At 37.1% G+C, this 21,931-nt stretch overlaps 2 protein-coding genes across 2 annotated transcripts in view; both read left to right on the top strand.

The window, feature by feature from the left end:
• LOC136677298 (tau-tubulin kinase 1-like) overlaps nucleotides 1–9,832 on the top strand; it is a 34,605-nt gene extending 24,773 nt beyond the window's left edge. Inside the window, exons 14-15 of the mRNA XM_066654802.1 lie at nucleotides 6,038–7,560; nucleotides 7,714–9,832. Coding sequence (XP_066510899.1) covers nucleotides 6,038–7,560; nucleotides 7,714–8,167 — 1,977 coding nt within the window. The 3' untranslated portion in view covers nucleotides 8,168–9,832. The remainder of the gene's footprint in view (nucleotides 1–6,037; nucleotides 7,561–7,713) is intronic.
• A 3,851-nt stretch (nucleotides 9,833–13,683) lies between these two features.
• LOC136676991 (solute carrier family 22 member 7-like) lies at nucleotides 13,684–21,669 on the top strand. The gene is made up of 10 exons (XM_066654322.1): nucleotides 13,684–14,028; nucleotides 14,271–14,374; nucleotides 15,886–16,040; nucleotides 16,185–16,353; nucleotides 16,621–16,735; nucleotides 17,865–17,974; nucleotides 18,176–18,390; nucleotides 18,972–19,080; nucleotides 19,525–19,731; nucleotides 20,267–21,669. Exons 1-10 carry the CDS (start codon nucleotides 13,684–13,686, stop codon nucleotides 20,328–20,330), a joined length of 1,593 nt encoding a protein of 530 aa, XP_066510419.1. The 3' UTR covers nucleotides 20,331–21,669.
• Nucleotides 21,670–21,931: the final 262 nt, after the last annotated feature.

The following is a 21,931-nucleotide window of genomic DNA, read 5'->3' as shown; positions in this document are numbered from 1 at the left end:
CACAATCCCCTGCGGCCAGGTGGGCGGCGCCACGCCCCTCTTCAGCCACCGGGAAGCCCCCGGAGCCGACACTCTGTCCTAAATACCTCTCGCTCTCAGATCCAGCACATTCTGGCCAAGCTTATCAATAAAAACAGCTGAGGGTCAGGGTTGGAAGTGGGGCGGGGCGGGGGTGGACCCTGACAAACTTGCAGTTAAAAACCCGATAAGTCTCTTAATAATGCAATAACATTGTTTGCTGCTCCAGGCATCCAAGCCAGAGGTCGACAATTACATTTGAACACTCAGCGGTTTGGCCTTTTGTTATTACAAAAACAATGACATCATTATGTATTAGGGATGTGCTGCACAATTATACCAAAATAAAAAAAAATAAAAACAATATTGAGAAAAACAAATGGATAACTGCTACAAATCAGTTCAGTGGTAAGAATTAAACTGATGCAGTTAGGTTTATTTTGGAAGCATAACTAAAGGAAGGCAAGATTCTCTTATAAAAATTTAAGAAATCAAGAAAGAATGAAAGAAATATAGGGTAAAAGAAACAAAATAAATGTGTAAACATAATAATAAATAAAAAAAAGTTAAGGTCCATTTTGATTGGAATGCTCCCTTTGGGAAGAACAAGTAGAAGTTTAGATGAAATGGAATAGTTCTGGTAAATGTCTGGACCGGACTCTGTTAATGAAATGATACAAGTTTATAAACTTTATTTTGGTTTTGTTTAATTATAATATGTTTGTTTCATGATCAAAAATTTGGCTTGATTTTAAACACAAAACAGTAAAAAAAAATTACCATTTTGTTAGAAAGGGATAAGACCAGAGCTTTTACAACATTTTATGCAACGTTTCATTGTCTTCCATGTGATCTGCGTGTGGTGGGCAGAGCTTACCTCTTCTTTTTTTGCACAGCTTCAATCAAAGTTCAACATAGATGATGTTTAAAGGCGCACTAAGTAATCTTTATGTTTTTATTACTGTTTTTCCTTTGTAGCTTGCTATAAACAGACAGAAACATCCAAAACCATCCAGTAGATTTAATTTAATATATATTCTAAGTTTTGTTTTTAGTATAGTATTTAGTTTTTCCCTCAGTGTACCTTTAACCCACTATTTCTGAGCACATATACTTTGCTCTAAAGGTGCTGCTGCCTCATAAGGGAATACTGTGTGAATATGCAAATTAAGTGATGTAGGGTCCTTATATCAGAAGAGAAAAAGTTACTCTTCACACTTTCACCCCACAATGTCCTAAACTCCATCAGCTGCTTTTCACCTGAAACTGGAGGGAAACTGTAAATTCTATATTTAATATGTTGAAGCTGTGATTGAGATGCAGAAGAAAGAGTTTTGTCACCCTTAGAATTCTAAACTTTGGGTGGATGTGTGTAGACGTGGTGTGCTGAAGATTTTGGGAGTTTGCTCAGTTTGTTTGTTTGTTGCTTGGTTGGTTGATGTTTTGTACTGTACACTCCTGCACTTTATAAAGGAAAAGGGACTTCCAGCCATAATGCTAACACGCAGTCACTAATTCATGCAATACACATCTAGAGATGACTTTGGTCATCTGAAATTAAATGAAGCCATTAACGATTGCATTATTTACATTTTCATCACATGACTAGACCTGCAATTAACAACTGTCTCTGTATTTACATTTCTGTAGTCACTTTATCTGAAGTTTAACATTTTCTACAGCTCATTTCAAAATGAAATTTCAGAAATCATACTGCCCCCTGCTCTTTCTGTAGTGTGTTATTTTCTGTCAGAACCACAAATGGGCATATGAACATTAAAAATGATTATAGAGCAGTTTTATTATATTTAATTGCCTACAAGTGAATCATAAAAAACAAGATTGGTTTGTTTCTTGCAGCCCTGGTCTAAGCAGAGATTTCTGTGGAAATCAGATAATGGTTAAGTTTCTTCTTGTTGTGTTTTGTAGAATTAAAAAAGGAGATTAAATTTTAAGGGTGAAATCCAGCTCCAGGATAAAGAATCTTATTCTACTTACCTTGTCACAGCACTGAAGAGTATTTGTGAAGTTTAAAATGATTGTGGGAAAGTTCCTGCATGTGAAGGGCTATAAAACATGTCTGCATTTCTGCACAGCTAGTAATTATATATGCGTTTATTTCTGCACATTTTAAACAGCAAACATCCACGACTGCTGGCATGATTAATAATACAAACGCTAAAAAACAAAGAAGGGTATAACATGTTATGCAAATAGAAATGTGGAGATGGAAGGTGGGAATCTCTCGATGCATCACTGTTTTCTTTTTATACAACCTGTATTTTAATTTGTAAATCATAATTGTGGCTTTAGATATTTATTGTTGATGTTGGAACAACTTTGCAGGAGAAGGAAAAAAAGTAGATGTTAATAGAATGTAAAGGGACAGGACTATTTTTAAGCAATTTTGGAGCATTTCTGGTGGTTCAGTCATCATAAATTTTCCAGAATATTATTTTAAATAATGACATAAAATAAAAAACAGGAATGGGCATGCACAAAGTTATTGAAACTGTGAGCATATTTATGGAAACTGTGAGCATATTTATGGAAATCATATTTTAAAATGATAGATGTGTGTTCTGCTCTTCACATGATGCATCATGATGCATTCAAATGTAGCTTGCATCCTAAAAGTGGCCCCTGCCAGAGCACCTCCAGATCCACATGCTTTATATCAGTTTAACAAGGTGTGCTCTGTTATATCTAAGATTAGACATGTTGTGATTTGACTGAGAAGCTTTCTCAAGACAACTGTGATGCATCTGAAGCTTGATTGTTTTCCCACCTCAAATGAAAGTCTTAAAAAAAACTGTGTTCTTCTGCTAATGGCTATAATAGCACAGCAGTGGCTGTTTTCATGATTGTAGAGGCTGTGTGCTAACATGCTGCTAACTCTTGCAATTCTTTTGCACATATGCTTTGATATTAGCAAAGTGTTTAGTAATATACAGCAATGTTTTTAGCAGTGCTTTTGTAACATTTACATTGAGGCACAACGCTGTTATTGTACATTTTTATTCATAGATCTATTGGTTTATGCTGGACATACATTGATTTATCTGCCAATGTCTGCATGGCAACCAAGAGAATTCGCTGAAGAAATATGACTTTTAAAATTATTTAAATGGTTTTAACTTTAAAAACCCTAGAATTGTTATCCTTTTCAATCTTGAAATGATTTTAAATGTTAATAAAGTGGGAATAATAAAAACAAATTACTCTGAAATATGTTATGTAAGTGTAAGAGAGTAGCATTAAGAAACTTGTGCAACTATGATAAAAAGGGGTTATATTTCATTTTCAAAAGCAATGAAAAAAGACAATGTAAAGTATTACAAACTGCGTATTTTAATTTTTGGGTGTAGGCAATTTCACATGCAGCATTTGAAAACTTTGAAATGTTTCCAACAACCTCACACAAAGCATTGCTGTCTGAACCTGAGTCTGTCTACTAAATGATTTCTGCATAATTACATTATCTGGTTTAGCCTTAAATAAAGTGATTGAGGGTAGGATTTGTTTGGTGTGGAATATGCTGTTTTACAGAAACAGTAAGATTTGTTGACAGTGGTAGTAAATGGAACCAGATGTCAACTTTAAAAGCTTCTGACAGAAAATGATTATATGAAATAGTTCAAAACACACTGTTGTTCTTTAACAGAGAATAAAGAGGTGTGATTTTCATTTTATCCACTTTTTTCTGCTGCAGAACTAGATTTAAATAGTAAAGGGTTTATTTGTTCGCAGATTGTTTATTCATTTTATATATTTGCTGATAAATTAGATATTTAAAGTTGATAAAAGATTTAAGTTCAGTACGAATGTAAATGTAATCTCACTTCTAACATTCTTCATGTTCCAATCACTACTTCAGTTTCATTAGAGGACACAAGAGAACATTCTAGAATATTTAGAACAAATTTTACAATATTGAAGAAGATTAGAGAACATTGGGGAACTTTACTGAACCTTGAAGAATGTTGATGTGAAGTTCTGTTTCTTGTTAAAGATGATTTGTGTAGATAGTCCTCTTTATTATAAAAAGCCACAAAATGTATGATTGTATTTCATATAAACTCTGGTCATCATGCCAATGTTGTACTTCACTGATGAAATCACAAAGTAATTGGATGCTTCATGAGGTGTGATGGGCTAGTTTCTGGATGCAGGGTAATAAAAAATAAAAGGAAGATGGTTAATACTGAAAAAAAACAAAGCAAACAAACAAAAAAACTGTTTAATTAACAAAATTAGAAGATTTGATTACCCTGATCCTGAATGCTGCTTATGTCATTTTATGGTGGTTCAGAGTGTTAAAACACAACAGGAACAAAAGCAAAAGTGGAGACCACAATATCATTAAGGCAGAAAGAACAAAATGTAATATTAACATTATTGTCATGCTGTTGTTTATTTCCCAAATGCTTTTGTGCTTTACTCTCTGGGTCACCGTTTTGTAGTGAACACAAAGCTCATCCACAGCGGTGTAATATGTTATCTCAACAACTCAAAGTAAAGCAGCTTAAACTATCACATATAAGAAAGACAATTCAGTAGAAATGAAGTATGACAGTAAGCAAAATCATTTAAGGGTCTTTTTTTCTATTTAACTAAATTTGGAAAAGCCATTAATTCTTAAAACTCAAATAAGCCTCCTACTAGTAAATGTGAGAATTAGAATTTTTGTTTCAGTTTACATTTTGGATATTGGGAAAGTGAGCAATTAAAAAGCTAAAAACAGCTTTTCATAATTCTCACAATATTAAAAATAAGCACCAAAACCAAAATATAATATTTATTTGTAATTTTAAAATACAAAGGAATATCAGTATTTAGAAAAAACAGCTAAAATATTAAAAGGATGATTATTACTGTTAATTTGGGATAAATCTGTATTACTGAGATAAATATGTAAAATAATTGTTATATGCTTTATTGTGTCTTATATGACAAAAATGTACTATAAACATATTTCTTTTTTTAATCACAATATCACTGTACAGTATTGCAGTATGCTTGTATACATGTAAAGCATGTATTTTTTATTTTTTTTCTAATTATAAAAAAAAGTCTAATATAAGGCTCATATAGGTAAAAGCATGTGGTCTGGTTGGATATAGTCTGTAAAATAACATCTATGTTGGAAAACACTTGAAAAACAGTAGAAAAAATGACTGTTTAATGTTAAAGGGAAACTGCATTGCGTGCCTTTTTTATTTGTGTAATCTTGACAATCTTGAAAAGCTTGTGTACGACCAAAACAACATTAAAGTTTTGGAATGAACATTATTTGGTGTATTTTTGTTTTTCTCAGCAAGAATCATAACAATGTGTAAATTAAATGTAAACACCTATGTGATTTTTGGGAATTACCTCCTGGGAGATCCACAGAAATGTCATATCAAATGGTTGTATACAGGTACAGATTTATCTTTTAATTTTTTTATTTAGTTAAATATAAAATAAAGTCAAATGAATGCAACATGGTAGTTACCAATATTTCAAATTTAAAAATTGATTCACTTACTGATTCTCTTTAATTCTGATGTTAAACATATGTCAGTTTTAAAAATCACAAAAATCAAATCATATATATTTAAAATAAATATAAATCTATTCACATTTTAATGTCTTCTGTATCTAACTAGACCATACTGATCTTTTAATGTCCAGCTATTTTAACAAAATATTTTTCCTATGTGATCATATTACTATTATAATTATGTATTACAATAATAAGGTTCATGATGCTTTTGACAATTATGGAGTGCATGTACTTGGCCGCAGTGATAAGAAATCATTCCGTTTTATTTGTCATTTTAATTCTACAGTGCAATTATAGTGATCTGCCTTAGCAGAATTGGTGGCTCTCGGCGTTTGTTGGCATTTGGTGCTGCTACTTCTTTAAATATTTCTGTGAGGCTGCTTCACCCAGTACTACTCAGTAAGGTTCCTGAAAAATGTTTAATCTTCTTTATCAAGATTAGTGACTAAGTGTTTTTTCTTTGAATTTCAGGCTTCCGTGCCAAGTGAGCCTCTGCTGTCTCCAACTGATTACAGGACAAAGGCTCCATTCTCTGAGAAGGAGATGTTCCACATCCTTCCCAAGCTCCAGGCTAAACGAGCTGATTTCCTGACTGTGATGCTAACGGGGAGCTTGCATCAACGCAGAGCCTTCATTGCCACACCTCCAGAGACTCAGGATGATGGGCCAAGAGATGATGATGTGACCAAAAGCGAATCAGACAGTGGGGAGAGTGAGAAGAGCACTGAGAGGAGCCAGGATGGAGCTCCTTCCACTCTACTAGCTGATGATCCTCAGAAGGGTCCTAAAGAACCTGGTTCAGTTGCTGAAGTTGACCCTGATCAAGAAGACATCTCCAAAACACTTGTGTTGTTCTCACCTGGAGATATGAGGAAGTCTCCAAATTCTGGGGAAGTTGCTGAAACTTGTCAGGCACCAGTTACAACAGAAGCTCCTCAAACTGAGAAGGCTGTGTACTGTCAGCCTGTGGAGAAAAGCCAAAAAGAACATGCGGAGGGCCGTTCTAAGACCACTAATCAAGGGACATCCAGTTTAGTCAAGCAGAAGGGTAACCCAGCAGTTTCTGTGCCAATTTCAAATGCTTCTGCTGCTTCTCCCCCTTTCACCAAAGTGGAGCGCACTTTTATCCACATTGCTGAGACTTCGCATCTCAATGTCATGTCTTCCAATGGTGTTCCAGAATGTGTCCTTGAATTCTCAGCAGGTGCGGAAGATGTACCATGTCAAGGTGAACCCCAGAAAGACAGTGTTATAACCGCATCAGAACCAGAGGGGCCTCTAGGCATCCAGTCAGAAATCTCCTCTCAGACTCCCACAGAGGAGCCTCAAGTACTTACTGTACTTGATGGGACTGTACCTGGCCAGATTTACACCATGGATAATGTACCTATCTCTCCTGTTTCTTTAGAAAAACAAGAGCCCATCCAAAGAGACCCATCAAGCAAGGGGAACAAGGAGCTTTCACCTGAGATGACTAAAAAAGAATCTCAGCAATTGACATTGGAAGATGACACAGGAGCAAATATCGCAAAACATTCCGCATCTCCCCGGCAAAGAAGCAGGAGCCGAATTCCTGTCTTAGTCCCGGAGGAGGATCTCGGAGTGGACCAGTCAATTTCCACAAGAGAACGAATCTGGAAAAAGGCTAGGCAGCAGGACCTAGCAAGATTGGTTGTTGAGAGGCAGAGACAGGGTCGCTGGATGAGGCTAAATTCCAGGACATCCTCATCACTATCCTCTGGGGACGAGCCCAGGAGAGCCTCAGAGACATTGTCCACAACTGGCTCTGAAGAAGACACTCACCAATCAGATGACTCACTCAACAAAGGCAAAAAGGACATGGGGGAGCATGGGCATGAAGGGTGGCGCAGCAGGATTCCTCGACCTGTTACGCCAATCAGGAGACCCTCAGCTAAGCTGTTAGCAGCTGTTCCTTCACCTTTAACCCTGCCAGGGACCAGCACAGTGAGAACACCACATACTGCTAGCAATGGGTATGTTCCTTCCAATAAATCAATATTGTTTAGATATATAATCACATTGATTTAATACCTAGAACCTAGAAGTACCTTAAAATGTAACTAACCAGTTTCTTCCCTTCTAATTTACTATTAAGTGGTTGAGCAATATTTTTCTTTTACTTTCAGGCCAAAAACACCACAGTTTAAATCAGGAGTGGGAAGTGGTCCTCATCTGAGGTCAAAATCATCGATAGCCCACTGTTCTCAGCCTGGGGGGAGCCCTCGCATGCCGCTGCGGTGCATCTTCACCACGTCCCGCCGCAGCTACAGTACTACGGCCCAGTGCACCTTCACCTCTGCCCGGGCCACCAGCCCGTCCCCACAGCGTCCAGCTTTCAGAACCACTACCAATCCTGACCCCCGGAGGGCACCACTTGCAGTCTGCACCGGGCCAGCAATTTCCCTCCGGACCAGGACTACAACAGCCTCGCCAACTAATCCTGGCATAAACAACAAGAACCGAACCAAAGCTCCCACCGCCACCTCTAAAATCACCATCAAGCCCACCACAATGACCACCACAAACACACGCACTAAGCTGAAGAAAAGCACAACTGACCTTACAGCTGCAGCCAGATAATACACTGTGACTGCCTGGTTACTCTGATTGTTTTTGCTCACATTCATAGTGTTGCCTCAAAAAACAGACCCCAAGCAATCTTTTCATTAATCTTCCATGGTTTTGAATGGCCTGCTTCACAGTGTAAACATTAACTGTAACATAAACCAAAACACCATTTTACATTTTGCACAAAAGCAAAAACAACTACACAAAACAATATATGCCGTATTTCTTGTTGTACCAGGCTGAACTTTCTCTCTCTGAAGGCGAGCTTCCAGTAACTTAGTATATGTAATTCATATTTAGCCAACATGGTGCTATTCTGCTGTGTGTACAGTATTTTTGTGCATTTTTTATTTGGTTATGAGAACAAAGTTTATTTAAATTAACCAACAATCAGTTTCTACTAGCTTGTATAAAATCCGAAAATAGTACACATCGGAAAACACTGATTTATTCAGAAGCTACAGAAATTGTATTTTAACCATCAATCAGCTGAATATTTGCAAAATCTGGAGTCTTGCCTTTATTTACTATTGCTACATCAGTAAAACATTCAGTGTAAGCTAACTGACACAATCAGTATTTCTGAAAACTGATAAGTTTAAATTTCAAATCAGGATTCTGGAAACTATGTTTACATTAATCAAACCAGGGAAATTGTTTACTCACTTGATATTAAAGTAGCAGGTCTTCATGTCTGTTAAGGAGGTTTGCTTTAAGACAACTGCCCCTTCAGCAAAATCTAACACTAAAGCAAACATTGAAACTGTGAACACGTTCAAGCAAACCAGACTTTTGATTTGACTGTTGGCATTAAGCCCCTTTTGGCCATTTTTTTACTTTACTAATTTTGATTGGTTTACTGCCACATAAAATCTCAGAATAGATTTGTTCTGAGGAGTTTAGCGATTGGTAGGAGACATAAAAGAACATTTAAGGAATCATATATTTAAACATTTACATGCTGCTTTAAGTCACCGCTAATTATATTTCTTTGAATGCTCCCCTTTACAATAAATCTAATCAGACTCCTGAGATGTGTTGGTGCCAGTCTACAGAAAATTAGTCCTGCCCACCCATTGTACAGATGGGTAGCTGGCTGAGCCTTCAGCAGTTTAGCCCCATTTATTCAGCCTACTCCAAAATAAACATGACCAATTTATCCTACACCAGCTTAGCAGTGTCGTGTGTATTCAGCTTAAGACACTAAACATGTTTTGGCTTACAGACTACATTTTGTAAATGGGGAAACTGGGAAATATCATTTTTCACTAAGTTATCACTTTAGATAATGTTTTGAAACCTTCATATTAGTGCAGAGACATTCATTATTAAGTACAGAGATACTCATTACTCAGTGCAGAGATACTGTGATCCTCATAAGGCATTAAACAAATGTGACCCTTATATCTGCCCCTTCTGTGCTGAGGACATTGTACTGTAAATGTCCTTCTCTTTGACTCTATATTTAAGAGCATGCCTTCTGTGTTTTTGCTCAGTTTTTTTTTACATATATATTTGGTGTTTCATTATGTACAGTTTGTTTGTCCAAAATATTTCTCTTTATAAATCTCTTTATTTTTATCTGGCTTATGAAGAAAATATTTGGTTTTGAATTGCTTTGAGGAAATATATTTATTCCGCCCCACAAGTCTCTGCTCTGTATTTTGTACTTAAGAGTTAAACACATTATACCTTGGGATACTGTAAACAAATGAGACGAATGCTTAAAATGCTAAAGTGTAAATACTCATTAAACAGCTTTTATTTTAAATTTTAAAAAGAAACATAACTGATATAAGTTTATTGAGCATCAGATGATGAATTCAGGCAAAAGTTATATTAAAGAATTTTGTGTGTCTGTTATTGAAGCCAAGCATTTTTAACCCAATATTTTCACGTTCAAAACAAAAATTTAAATCACAATTGAATAGAATTAAATATTGCACTGCTGTTTCTTAGATCAATTCCAATTCCAGTGCTTTAATAGATTAGGTATAAATGCATTATTTATGTGTAGCCACATGATTATGGTACAGCACAGTGTGTGTGTACCTGTTAATATATTTAAATCACATTATATCTAAAATGTGTAAAACAGTATTACAACATGCTCAAAATTAGGGGTCAAACAGAGTAGATAGTAACACACACATGGACTCCACCCGTTACTAATGTGGAACCATTGGCCTTTAGGTAACTTGTGAATGGCCCTTGTGAGTACTCTATGGGTTGTGAACACACACCCAGAGTGGCAGGCTGTCATCCCCAGCCCCTAGGGGTCAGTTGTGGATTCGCTGCTTTGCACCAGGGCACGTCAGCCTTGGATTGAAAGAGGACACTTCCACATCTTTCATTCCCACCGTGCCCAACTTTCCTGCCAGTCGTGGGAAACAAACCAACAACCTTGTTGTTGTTGAGCAGTTGTTAAGTTGTTAAGCAGTAAGTCATGACAACATATTTTTGTCATTTACCGTATTTAAGTTTTGTGATTTCAACTGGATGTTACGGGATTTCAGCCTCTCAAATCAAGTTTTCAGATTACTCCAATGAAAAATAAATAGGAAATTTTTGAAGATTTGAGTGAAATGAGCTTGAAACTTACGCTCAGGAAGAGCACCCGGCATGCACCGCGGGCCCACCTTTTTCAGTACTTATCTTAACTGTCCATGAGACTTGCACTACTTTTAAGGACCTTGTGATTCGCATGCGCTTACAGTTTTAGCTTGGTTCCTTCCTGGATGGGGTTCCCTATGGCCATTTGGCTTGGAGAGAAGAAGGCAAGCTATTTATTGGTTAAAGGTTGGTGACGCTATCTCGGTCCCTGACCACAGAACACTCTTTCTGTTCCCCCCTGTCGGGGTTAATTTAGTGTTTGTGCGCTCGTGTGTTGCCGTGTATTTTGGGACGCTGATGTGTTAGGGCGCGTGTGAGTTGTCGCGTATGTACGTGCGCGTGAGGCACCATAAGCAAGTAAGTGTTTTCGTTTCAGTGAGCTTAAACAAGCATTTACACTGTCGCGTGTGTGAGGCACCATAAACAAGCATGTCCCCGTGTCTGTGAGTTAAGAAAGCAAATAAACTCACGTGAGCAACTCTAAGCAAGCTTATACGCGCGTGTTTGTGTGCGCATGTCTGAATGTTCCATAAAGCACAATGAACAATTATAATAGTAATGTAAAAAAAAATAGTGGTAATAGGTGTTCTATTTAAGTATTTTACTTTGGCGCAACAACATGTAATAATGGTAATAAATTGAAAATGTGCATTTTACTAAAAAGGTATGTTTTTATTTTATAGCAAATTACATTTTGTGAAAGAATTGATTAAACAGCTACTTTTAAAAGACCAATTTTACTGATAAAATAATACAGTTATTATCATCTGTCATTTTAGTGGAGGGTTTTTACCTGCAAGCAACAATGCACAAAAAAGAATATCAATTATATTCATTCATTCTCAGTCCAGTCTTTAGGCTAAGAAATCCAGCAATACATAAAACCAAATTCTTATTGTTCATAACATTGCTGTAAAGTACTGAAGAACAAAGACTGAATTTATGAATGAATTTACCAATGTGTGGGGGGGCTCACAAAACTACAGCATTAACATATCTTAGCCTATGCACAGTTGAGTACAAACTGAAAAAAATATAAATTTAGTTATTTAACATAAAAAAGAAGGCATATAGTGACAATTATTTCAATATTTCTTAGTATTATGCCATCTGTGTGGCATATTGCTAACCATTAGCCCACTGCCCAGTGACCACTCATTATGTCTCATGCACTTGTAAGAAAGCAGCAATTTAGCAATGCTGCACCCCCTGTGCCTCAGGTGTGAATCAGTGTGATCAGAGTTGCCCAGAGGTTGATGTAGTAGACAAGCAGATAAACCATCCAATCATTTTGTTCAGTCTAATTGAACAGCCCTGTGGTCTTTGTAGAAAAGTGTTTGGTTCAGCATTTGGTTATTGCTCTTCGGATGTATTTCAAGATATACAACAAAAAACATTTTTAAGACCAGCTAATCAAATTCAGCATGTGAACTCATTTGGCATTTAAGATTAACTCATTTACATGATGCATGCCCTAATTCATGAAGATCAGTAGTAAGGCAATAAAATTATGGAACCTGAGGGTCATTAAGTTAATAAATGGTCTTGCTTAAATAACTAAGGCTTTCTCAGAAAACAAAATGTCTGGATGATAGCATGTTTTTTCCAGTAGCTGTATATGTCATTCAGCATTAACAGTGCCTTCACATATGCAAGTCACCTGTGTCATATGCACTAATGTACCTCGCAGTACCATCACAGATATTGGCTTTTCAGCTGTGTAAATAAAAAAGGGTTTGATGGGCCCACTTTTCCTGAGCCCACAAGACACCGCATCCATGATTTAAAAAAAACAATTTTAATTTTTAATTTGTTGCAGCGCAGGACACTTTTCCACTTTGACTCAGTGCCTCTGAAATGAGCTTGGGCCAAGTGATGGTGGCAGCATTTCTGGAACCTGTATGTATATGGTTTACCTTGCATTTGTGGATGTGACAGTGAACTGTGTTCATGGGCAATAATTTTTGTTAGCGTTTCTGAACACCTGCAATTTACCTGCATCCAGTTATTTCCACTGCAGAAACATTTTTTTTCTCAGTTCAGTGCCACCTTAGGGCCCAAAGGCCACAGCCGGCCAGTATTGTTTTTGGGGCTTCTTCATTGCTTTTAGAGATTTGCCCCTCTGAAGGTTAATTATGTACTGTAGAAAATATACCCAGGTTCAACCCAATCATGTCACTGATATTTACACTGCATTACAAAACTTTACCAGTCTTTTTTTTTCCATTCCATTTTGGAATGTTTTGCTGACATGAAAGTTTCAACATTTAAAATGTTGTCTTTGCACGATTGTAAATTAAATATAGTGTTTCAATTATTTACACATTATTGCATTTTATTTTATATATTGCACAATGTCCCACCATTTCTGAAAATGGGGTTTGGAGACACAGTATAATAATAAAATATTAGTATTACTGCAAAGTTGCACTATGCATTGGAATTCTTGTCAATTAGTTTAAAGGCCAATGTGGACCTGAAGCATTTATGTTGGGTTTTACTTCCAGAGTTCAGAACTCTCCCTCCCTCCCTCTCTCTCTCTCTCTCTCTCTCTCTCTCTCTCTCTCTCTCTCTCTCTCTCTCTCTCTCTCTCCGTAACAGAGGGTTCTGTGTTGTGTGTAAACCTGTGACTGAGTGACTGAGGATAAATTCATGAAATAACACTATCATCTACATTCACCATACAGGCCAAAGAGAAAAAGTGAGAGAGGAGGGACAAAGAAAAAGAAAAGTCATGAGAGAGAGAAAGAGCAAAAGGGTAGGAGTGAAATAGAAAGGAAGCAGAAGGAGACTTAAAGAAAGCCAAAAAGAAAGAAAGAAAGAAAGAAAGAAAGAACGGGAAGAAGAGAGAGAGAAGGGAAAAAACAAAGTTAGAGAGAGTGAAAGAAAATAAGTGATAGAGTAAAAATTTAACAATGCATTTTGAGGAGGTTTTAGAGGAGGTGGGTGGGTTCCATAGGTTCCAGTTTCTGGTTCTCCACATCTTGAGCATTCCTCGCATTATTCTACCACTTCACTTCCTGCTTCACAACTTCATTTCTGCCGTTCCTCCGCATCACTGCACCCCACTTCACCTGAACGAGAGGTACGCTAGCATCACACCTTGGCCCCGCCCCAGAGACACCGATGGAGCCCACAGCTCTTGTAAGATGTTCCCGCAGAACCTGAACTCCAGCATTGCTGACTTTAATGGGACGATACCTTGTCAGAACGGCTGGACTTATGACCGGAGCACCTTCAACTCCACCACCGCTACTGAGGTCAGACAAAGTAATATATTACAACTAAAATGGGCAGTAGTAATGATCATTTTAATAATCATCTTTTTTTTGTGTACTAGTCTCTTTTGAGTGAAACAATAAAATATATACTGCCCACTATATATCCTGTAATGTATTATAGTCTGCCAGATTGTCCGTGTGGGTTGTAGAATATTACAGGCCACTTTGTTATTTATTAACATGTCTATTTTCCATTTTTGACATCAGTATTTGTTACACAGTGGGATTTAGTGTGTGATAGTAAGAACCTGAACCAGGCTCTAGCCTCATTTTTCTTCATGGGTGTGATGATCGGAGCCGCACTCTATGGTTACCTGGCTGACAGGTGAGTTTACGGTATTAACGTGTTCTACTGGTCGTTTTTATTTCAACACCTAATCTGAGACTTGAATAACTTCTAGCTTGCAGTTTCCATGGAGACATATTTAAGAAATATACAATTGTGATTTACAAGATTTTTGTATGATAAACATTCAGAGTTACAATTTTCCCATACAAATTGTTATTTTGTTTGGCCATGACAGACATACACTAGCAAAATCCCTGCAACCACCTAAGATACCAAAGCAACTGTTTTGAAATATTCTAATTATATTTTTAATCTATTATATTATATTCTAATTATTATTATTATTATTATTATTATTATTATAATCTAATCTAATATATCACCCAACTAGAAACACCCTGCTAGGAATTTCATAGCAAACAAAATCCTAGCAACCACTAGGGGTATCATGGCAACAACCTAGAACCACCCCTTTCAATGATTTGGGATATCATACAAATTTCCTAGGCACATTTTAACAGTCACCAGGAACAGATAACCACTGGGCAAAACTAGAGCACATGCCTTGTAATGTATATATACATACAAAAGTAAAAGATCTATTGGTTGATTCAAAAAACACATTCAATGTAGTCATGACGTTATGAACCATGTAACATTCATTATGCATATGCATAGAACATACACATTATAGTTAATTTATTTGTATTGTAAACACAGTGGAGTGTTATAGATGTTTATGGCTACTAAAATTGCATTGTCATTCTGCTTGTGATCCTGTGTGTATGAGGAGAAAGGCATGTGATACTATGAGTTGGTGTGTTTGACAGAGGGCTACACACACTTCCCATGGGTTTTATCTACAAAGGAACCCACTTTAAAAACTCTCTATAAAATAAATGTCCATATGAATAAAACTTATTTTTCCCAGATGTTGTCAATCAGGGGCATCTTCTGTGTCTAAATCTCTGAAAGAAAAAGACTAATGTAGGAAACAAGTAAATTTGATTTGTATAGCGCTTTTTACAAACTGATGTTGTCATAAAGCAGCTTTACAGAAACTGATAATTAAAATAAAATTTAAATTGATATCCCTAGGTGAGCAAGCCAAATGTTAGGGTTCCACTGGCTAAATAAATTATAAACAGTAAAGTTTTTTTTTTTTAAATTAGAGGTAGAAGTAGCTTTGGAGTCTGTATAGATCATGGAGGTCTTTAATAAAAGTCTGTGCGGAATCAGTCCCATCCAATATCCAGTAATGAAAAATTAAGAACACCAATTAGCATGGTGCTAAATGCATGCCTCAGGCACACAAGCCTATGTGTTAGAGAAATTAGATCAGCCAAGGCATATACATGATTGCTTCTGGGCCCACCCAAACTGACAGCCATAAAAACTCCCAGTTTTGACAAAGCCCATTCAGCTGTCAGCATCTGGCTACGTCACTAACAGTTTTTCTGTTTTTAAGGTCTTTTAAGGTGGAGTGGAAAATTCCTTTAACCAGGTCTAGCTACAACTTGTGTGTGTATGTGTGTGTGTGTGTTTAGGTTTGGCCGTAAGCCCATGCTGTTGGTGTCGTTTGTGTCCAGCTGTGTGTTTGGAGTCGCCTCTGCGTTCTCAACTTCATATATAATGTTCGCTATCAACCGAACACTTAGTGGAGTTGCACTGACGGGGATGAGCATCACCACACTTGCACTCAGTATAAAATGCACACACACACACTCTCTCTCACAAATTATGTTAATGGCTTTAATCTAATCTAATAAATTGTATGGTGTCTACACATCCAGTAGTGATCATATTACAAACTGTAAGGTATTAACTGTACCTATATGTTGCACAGGTATAGAATGGACGGGTATAAAGCGCCGCACGTTAACTGGTACAATAATGAGTTTGGGTTGGAGCGTTGGCAACATGCTGCTAGCATTATTAGCTTATTTGCTACGAGACTGGCGACACCTCATGTTAGCAGTAACTGCCCCCTGTCTGGCCGCCATTACCACCTGGTGGTGAGTATTATGTAGCACTGAGCACTGTGTCTACCTGTTGGTGAGTTACTGTACAGTAGCTCAATCTCCACCAAGCTCTATGTCCAATGGGTGAAAAGTTCTAAATTACAGAGCTCTTTTTTTTACCTGGTGGTAAGCTATTATTCAGCACAGTGGTATCTCAACCTTATTACAAAACAAAGTTTCTCATATTAATTATAGTGACATATGCTGTCATATAACTAGTACGTTGTTTGAAATTAAGCCTGATTAAGTGTAACTGTCCAGGTGGGTTCCAGAGTCAGCAAGGTGGCTGTTAGTGAATGGTAGAGTGGAGGAAGCTCATCGAATTCTGCAGCAGTGTGCAAGGATCAATGGGAGAACAGTCAGTCTGGATATAGAGGTACATAATAAAAATTTCCAACACAAATTAATACAGCATGCATGGACAGAGTACATGTTAACACAAAGGATTAGTAGTCCATGAAGCACCCATAAACATAGGGCAATGCTTCTAAAACCATATTTTCCTATACATGTAACTTGATAAGTATTGAAGTCTCTTTGGATTGGCTCATCTGCCAGATGATATAAATGTAAATGCAAATGCAAATATAGTGTATACCAAGTGTTGCAGGGTTAAAGTATATGCAGTGTAAAGTAATGGGATATTTGCATTATTCATATGTCTTTGAGAGAACAAATTACATTTTGTTATGCATTTAAGTCATAAATCTTCTATAGATCTGTGTCTAACCTTGCTTGTAATTTGCAGAACCTGAGCCTGTACAGCTGACTGTACTATAATCTCAAACAAATAAAACGGTCAAATCACAATGACACATATATATACAATTTCTGTGTATTTTTTGCTGACTTGCCATTTATTTCTGCAGCAGAATGTGCAGAGATAGGGTTTAGATAGTAACATAAAAAATAATGAGTTGTAAGAATACTGTTCTCAAGAAGTAATGAGTAAAGGTCATATGAATTGTTGGAGAAAAGTTAAATTAACTGTTGTAATGTAATGGATTACAACACAATTTAACAGGATGCAGGCAGTATACACCAACACACATTAATGGGGACATTGTGAAAGAAAATAACTTTAGAAGACATTAATTTAGTTGTAAAAGTAGGTTAATTTGATAATAAAGAGTGCATATCAAGACATGCAAGAAAAAAGTCAGGAAACATTAGATAAAATTGGCCATTCTGATTTTGAGCTGCTTCTTACATCAAGTGCAGACACTTTAGAAATGTGTTTATGTGAAAGCAAAAATGAGGTTAATTGGAAAAAAATAAACAGGGTGAGTGCAGACAAATAATAATACAGATTAAGTATTTTAACAGAACAGGATAGTAGCGCTGTGGGATTGTGGGATCCTTGTGGTATTTATGCATGTCAAAGACGTTTCAATAAGAACCCAGGAAACTGTTAACTGTATTAATTCTAGTTTAAGTAGAGAGTAATTACCTGCATTGTTTAAAAACATTTTTTCCTGTAAAAGAAAGTTTTTATTCATTATCAGACTTTACACAAAGTGACCATGACTGAAGAATCCAGTAAAGGTCATTCCTACCTCGACTTAGTGAAGACACGCAAAATGTGCAAGATCACCATCTGCTCAGGAATCGTCTGGTAATTTGTTTATTACCGTTCATAATACAATCAGTTATTTAATTGACTGTATCAATATCCACCAAATGAGTGGGTTTCAAATTGTGTGTGTGCTGTAATTTTACACATACAGAAAAAAATAAAACATGTCAACATGTATAAACTTTAAAATCTTTACTGCTTGCTGTATTTGTGTTTTGATCCTGTGTTCTGACTGGTCAGGTTTGCTGTGGCTTTTACGTATTATGGAATTAGCTTCAACATCAGTGGCTTCGGCCTGAACATCTTCCTCACACAGTTCATCTATGGTGCCATAGAAGTTCCTGCCAAAGTGGGAATCTATTTTGTGTTGGATCGTATTGGACGTCGGAATGGTCAGGCATGGTCTCTCATCCTCTCAGGGGCATTCATTGGTCTTAACTCCGTCATACCGACAGGTTATTTTACTTTATATATTCAAAACCACAAAATGGCATACACAGAATGTTTGCTACAATTATTAAACACTTCGCGTACATGTATACAGTCTTATACTGAAAAATGCTTAGACTATATTATTATACAAATATATGTTCAGCGCATTACCTATTCTGGCGGCGGAGTGGAGTGGCACTAAACAAGCTTTGCTATATTTGAGGCAAAATTATAGTTTACATAGCGGTCAGTCTCCAGTGAAAATTATGGAATCATCTTCCATAACCCCTGAAGAACAGATAATTGTTTTGGGAAGTTAAGAACGAATGGCGTTATTAGTGCCATCTATCGGTCAGAGTAGGTAATGCTCTTAAGTTCTATATTCTTTAGAAAATCACCCAAGTATATTTTTTTAAATATATTTTTTGGTTTCTGTTCATTTTTATGATATTTTTTGTTTGATTGTTTTTATTTTATTAATGATTATTTGATGCTTGATAAGAGAGATATTTTAAACCTAACTACTATGCAAGAAAACTGTAGGATACACTGATACACGGTATGTGTGTTCTTTGTGTGTGTGTGTGTGTCTGTGAGAGAGTAGATTATGTAGGTGTACGTACAGGTGTAGCTGTGTGTGGAAAAGCATTTTCTGAAGCAGCTTTCACTGTTGCCTTCCTCTACACAGCAGAACTCTTCCCTACTGTTATTCGGTAAGAAAATGAATCAGGAGTATTAATAAGGAGTTTGTTCCTTTTTGTGCAGTAACAATCTGTAATCTTCTGGGACATGTTTACAACAGATATCACTGTGAGGATTGGATAATAAGCCTATACAGATTTTGCATGCTTAGTTCTTGTATGTCATCCCATAAACACTGATTGGAGTTCCATCACTCAGGAGCACACAGGTGCACTGCTCCAAAGTCCAATGCTAGAGAAATGTATACACCTCTGGCAGTCTTCACCTTAGGTTCATGTGCTCATGAATAAAGTAGCTGACATTACTCATTATAAGGGGCGTACCTATTTGAATGTATATTGTGCATGCATTAGTATGCTTTGTTTGTTCCATTGTGTGTGTGTGTGTGTATGTGTGTGTGTGTGTGTGTGTGTGTGTGTGTGTGTGTGTGTGTGTGTGTATTGTGTGTATTTCAGGCATTGTGGTTTTGGCTACACCTCATTTGTTGGCCGGTTGGGGGGTTCTTTAGCACCTCTTTTGATCATGCTAGAGGACTTTTGGATGTATGCCCCACCACTGTTCTTCTCTACCATTGCCATTGCAAGTGGCTGTGTGGCGTTCCTGCTGCCAGAAACACTTCGTAATCGACTTCCTGAAACGGTCCGCGATGTGGAGGAGGACCGGTGGGCACTCTCTCTCTCCTTTCTCTCTCTCTCCTGTCTTCCTATCTCTCGCTCTCTCACCCTCTTTCTCTCTACTGCTCTCTCTCTCCTGTCTCTCTGCCTCTCTCCTGTCTCTCTCGCTGTCTTTCTCTCTACCGCTCTCTCTCTCTCTCTTGTGTGTCTCTCTCTCTTGTCTCTCTACCTCTCTCTCTCTCTCTTGTCTCTCTACCTCTCTCTCTCCTGTCTTTCTATCTCTCTCTCTCTCTCTCTCTCTCTCTCTCTCTTTGGGGGTGCTGTATTCAATTTCAATCAAGACAGAGATACTGAGCAGAGAATAAGACACATTTAATGGGGAGTCACTTACCTGCACAGTATCCCACTTCTTACACCAGGGTAGTTTTACAGTTAACATGTAAAGAGTTATACAATTTTATGTGTTTTAGGTATACAAACGGTTTCACCAGGTTTTGTTTTGGTGTTTAGTAATTCATACTGAGATGTTGTTTTTATTAAGAGTGTGTGATTTATTATTAAGAGTGTGTATTTATTTTTTCAGACGCACAGATCCGGAGGTGGAAATGATGGAGATAAACTCAGGGAGAGCACAAGAGGAAAATTAAAATTCCATAAAGGATAATGGATAAACTATATTTCAGCCACAACTAAACCATTTAGATTTATAACTAGCATTTTATCATTTTTATTTTGTTTATGGTTTACTCCAGTGTAAAATTCTGAAAAACTACTTGCTTTTTACACTGTGGAATATTTCTGAGTAGTGCTGCAATTTCCATTGGGATCAGCAAAATATTTCTTATAAAGTTATAAGTCGTATGAAATGATCTTAATTGTTAATATGATGAGCCCCTAGATGCCATTCAATAAAGTAAGCAAAAAAAACCACAACAACAACAACAAAAATTACAGTTTTAGAGACTTGTGTGTGTTATAGATGTGAGTGTTTGCGTGACTGGGTGAGTGTTTGATGGACTGGTGCACTGTCTATGCTGTGTTCCTGTTTTGTATCCAATGATCCCCAACACCCCCCACCCCCAATCACATCACCCCATTCTGTAGGTTCCGGGCCAGAGTTTTAGTATAGTGGGCGGCACGGTGGTGCAGCAGGTAGTGTTGCAGTCACACAGCTCCAGGGACCTGGAAGTTGTGGGTTTGATTCCCGCTCTGGGTGACTGTCTGTGAGGAGTTGTTGTGTTCTCCCTGTGTCAGTGTGGGTTTCCTCCCACAGTCCAAAAACACACGTTGGTAGACTCAAAAGTGACTCAAAAGTGTCCGTAGGTGTGAGTGAATGTGTGTGTGTCTGTGTTGCCCTGTGAAGGATTGGCGCCCCCTCCAGGGTGTATTCCCGCCTTGCACCCAATGATTCCAGGTAGGCTCTGGACACACCGTGACCCTGAACTGGATAAGCGGTTACAGATAATGAACGAATGGTTAGTAAATAATAATAATAAAAATGGTAAATAAATAATGCCTATAAGGACTTTGATTTGAACAGGACAAAGTAGTTACAGGAAATGAATTATTAATATTCTGACAGTTATGATATAATAACAATCATTTGGTAACTGGTGTGTTATGAATTTGGGAAAATGCACAGTTCAGATCGTATGAAAAAGCTGTGTTAGTGGTGCTATTACATAAACTTACTATTTATTTACATCCAGTTACAATTACTATGTCATTTTTATTTAAATATTATAAGCCTGTACATTATGCCTTCATCAGTATTAACATCACCCTTCAAATGGAATCATGCCTGAATTTGAGAGTTAAAATGACAAAAGCTATGTTTTTTAAAGTTGTGAATGTGTGTAAAATTAATGCAATCTGTCTGTTTGAGACTATAGTTGTGTGTGTGAATAATTGCTCACTAGTGTGTGTGTTTGTGTGTTCACTACCATGGATGGCTCAAATGCAGAGAAGCAATTTCCCCAAGGGGATCAATAAAGGTGTTTTTTCTTGTTCTTCTTGTTCTCCTTTTTATTTTCTGTTAACCTATATACCATTATCTTTGTCTCTGTACTTTTTATTACAGAAACAATCTACACAAACATGCATATAAAATTCAGACATAGTCAGCCATGCAGGACATTCAGAATAAAAAGACAGGATCACAGTAAAAGAGAGTTCAAAATATGCACCGTGTATGGTCTTTGTCTTTAACGCTGATGACGTAACTGGCTCCTGGGCAGGGGTTGGGAGA

Source organism: Hoplias malabaricus, chromosome X2 (genome assembly GCF_029633855.1).
Source record: "Hoplias malabaricus isolate fHopMal1 chromosome X2, fHopMal1.hap1, whole genome shotgun sequence".
NCBI lineage: Eukaryota > Metazoa > Chordata > Actinopteri > Characiformes > Erythrinidae > Hoplias > Hoplias malabaricus.
This window is presented reverse-complemented; position numbering and strand designations above follow the sequence as displayed.

Bases quoted from the DNA above. Each gene is read 5' to 3' on its own strand.
- LOC136676991 (XM_066654322.1), top strand. From the start codon at position 13,684: ATGCATTTTGAGGAGGTTTTAGAGGAGGTGGGTGGGTTCCATAGGTTC. The intron at 14,375-15,885 runs GTGAGTTTACGG...GTGTGTGTTTAG, and splicing joins TATGGTTACCTGGCTGACAG to GTTTGGCCGTAAGCCCATGC. The intron at 16,354-16,620 runs GTGAGTATTATG...GTAACTGTCCAG, and splicing joins GCCGCCATTACCACCTGGTG to GTGGGTTCCAGAGTCAGCAA.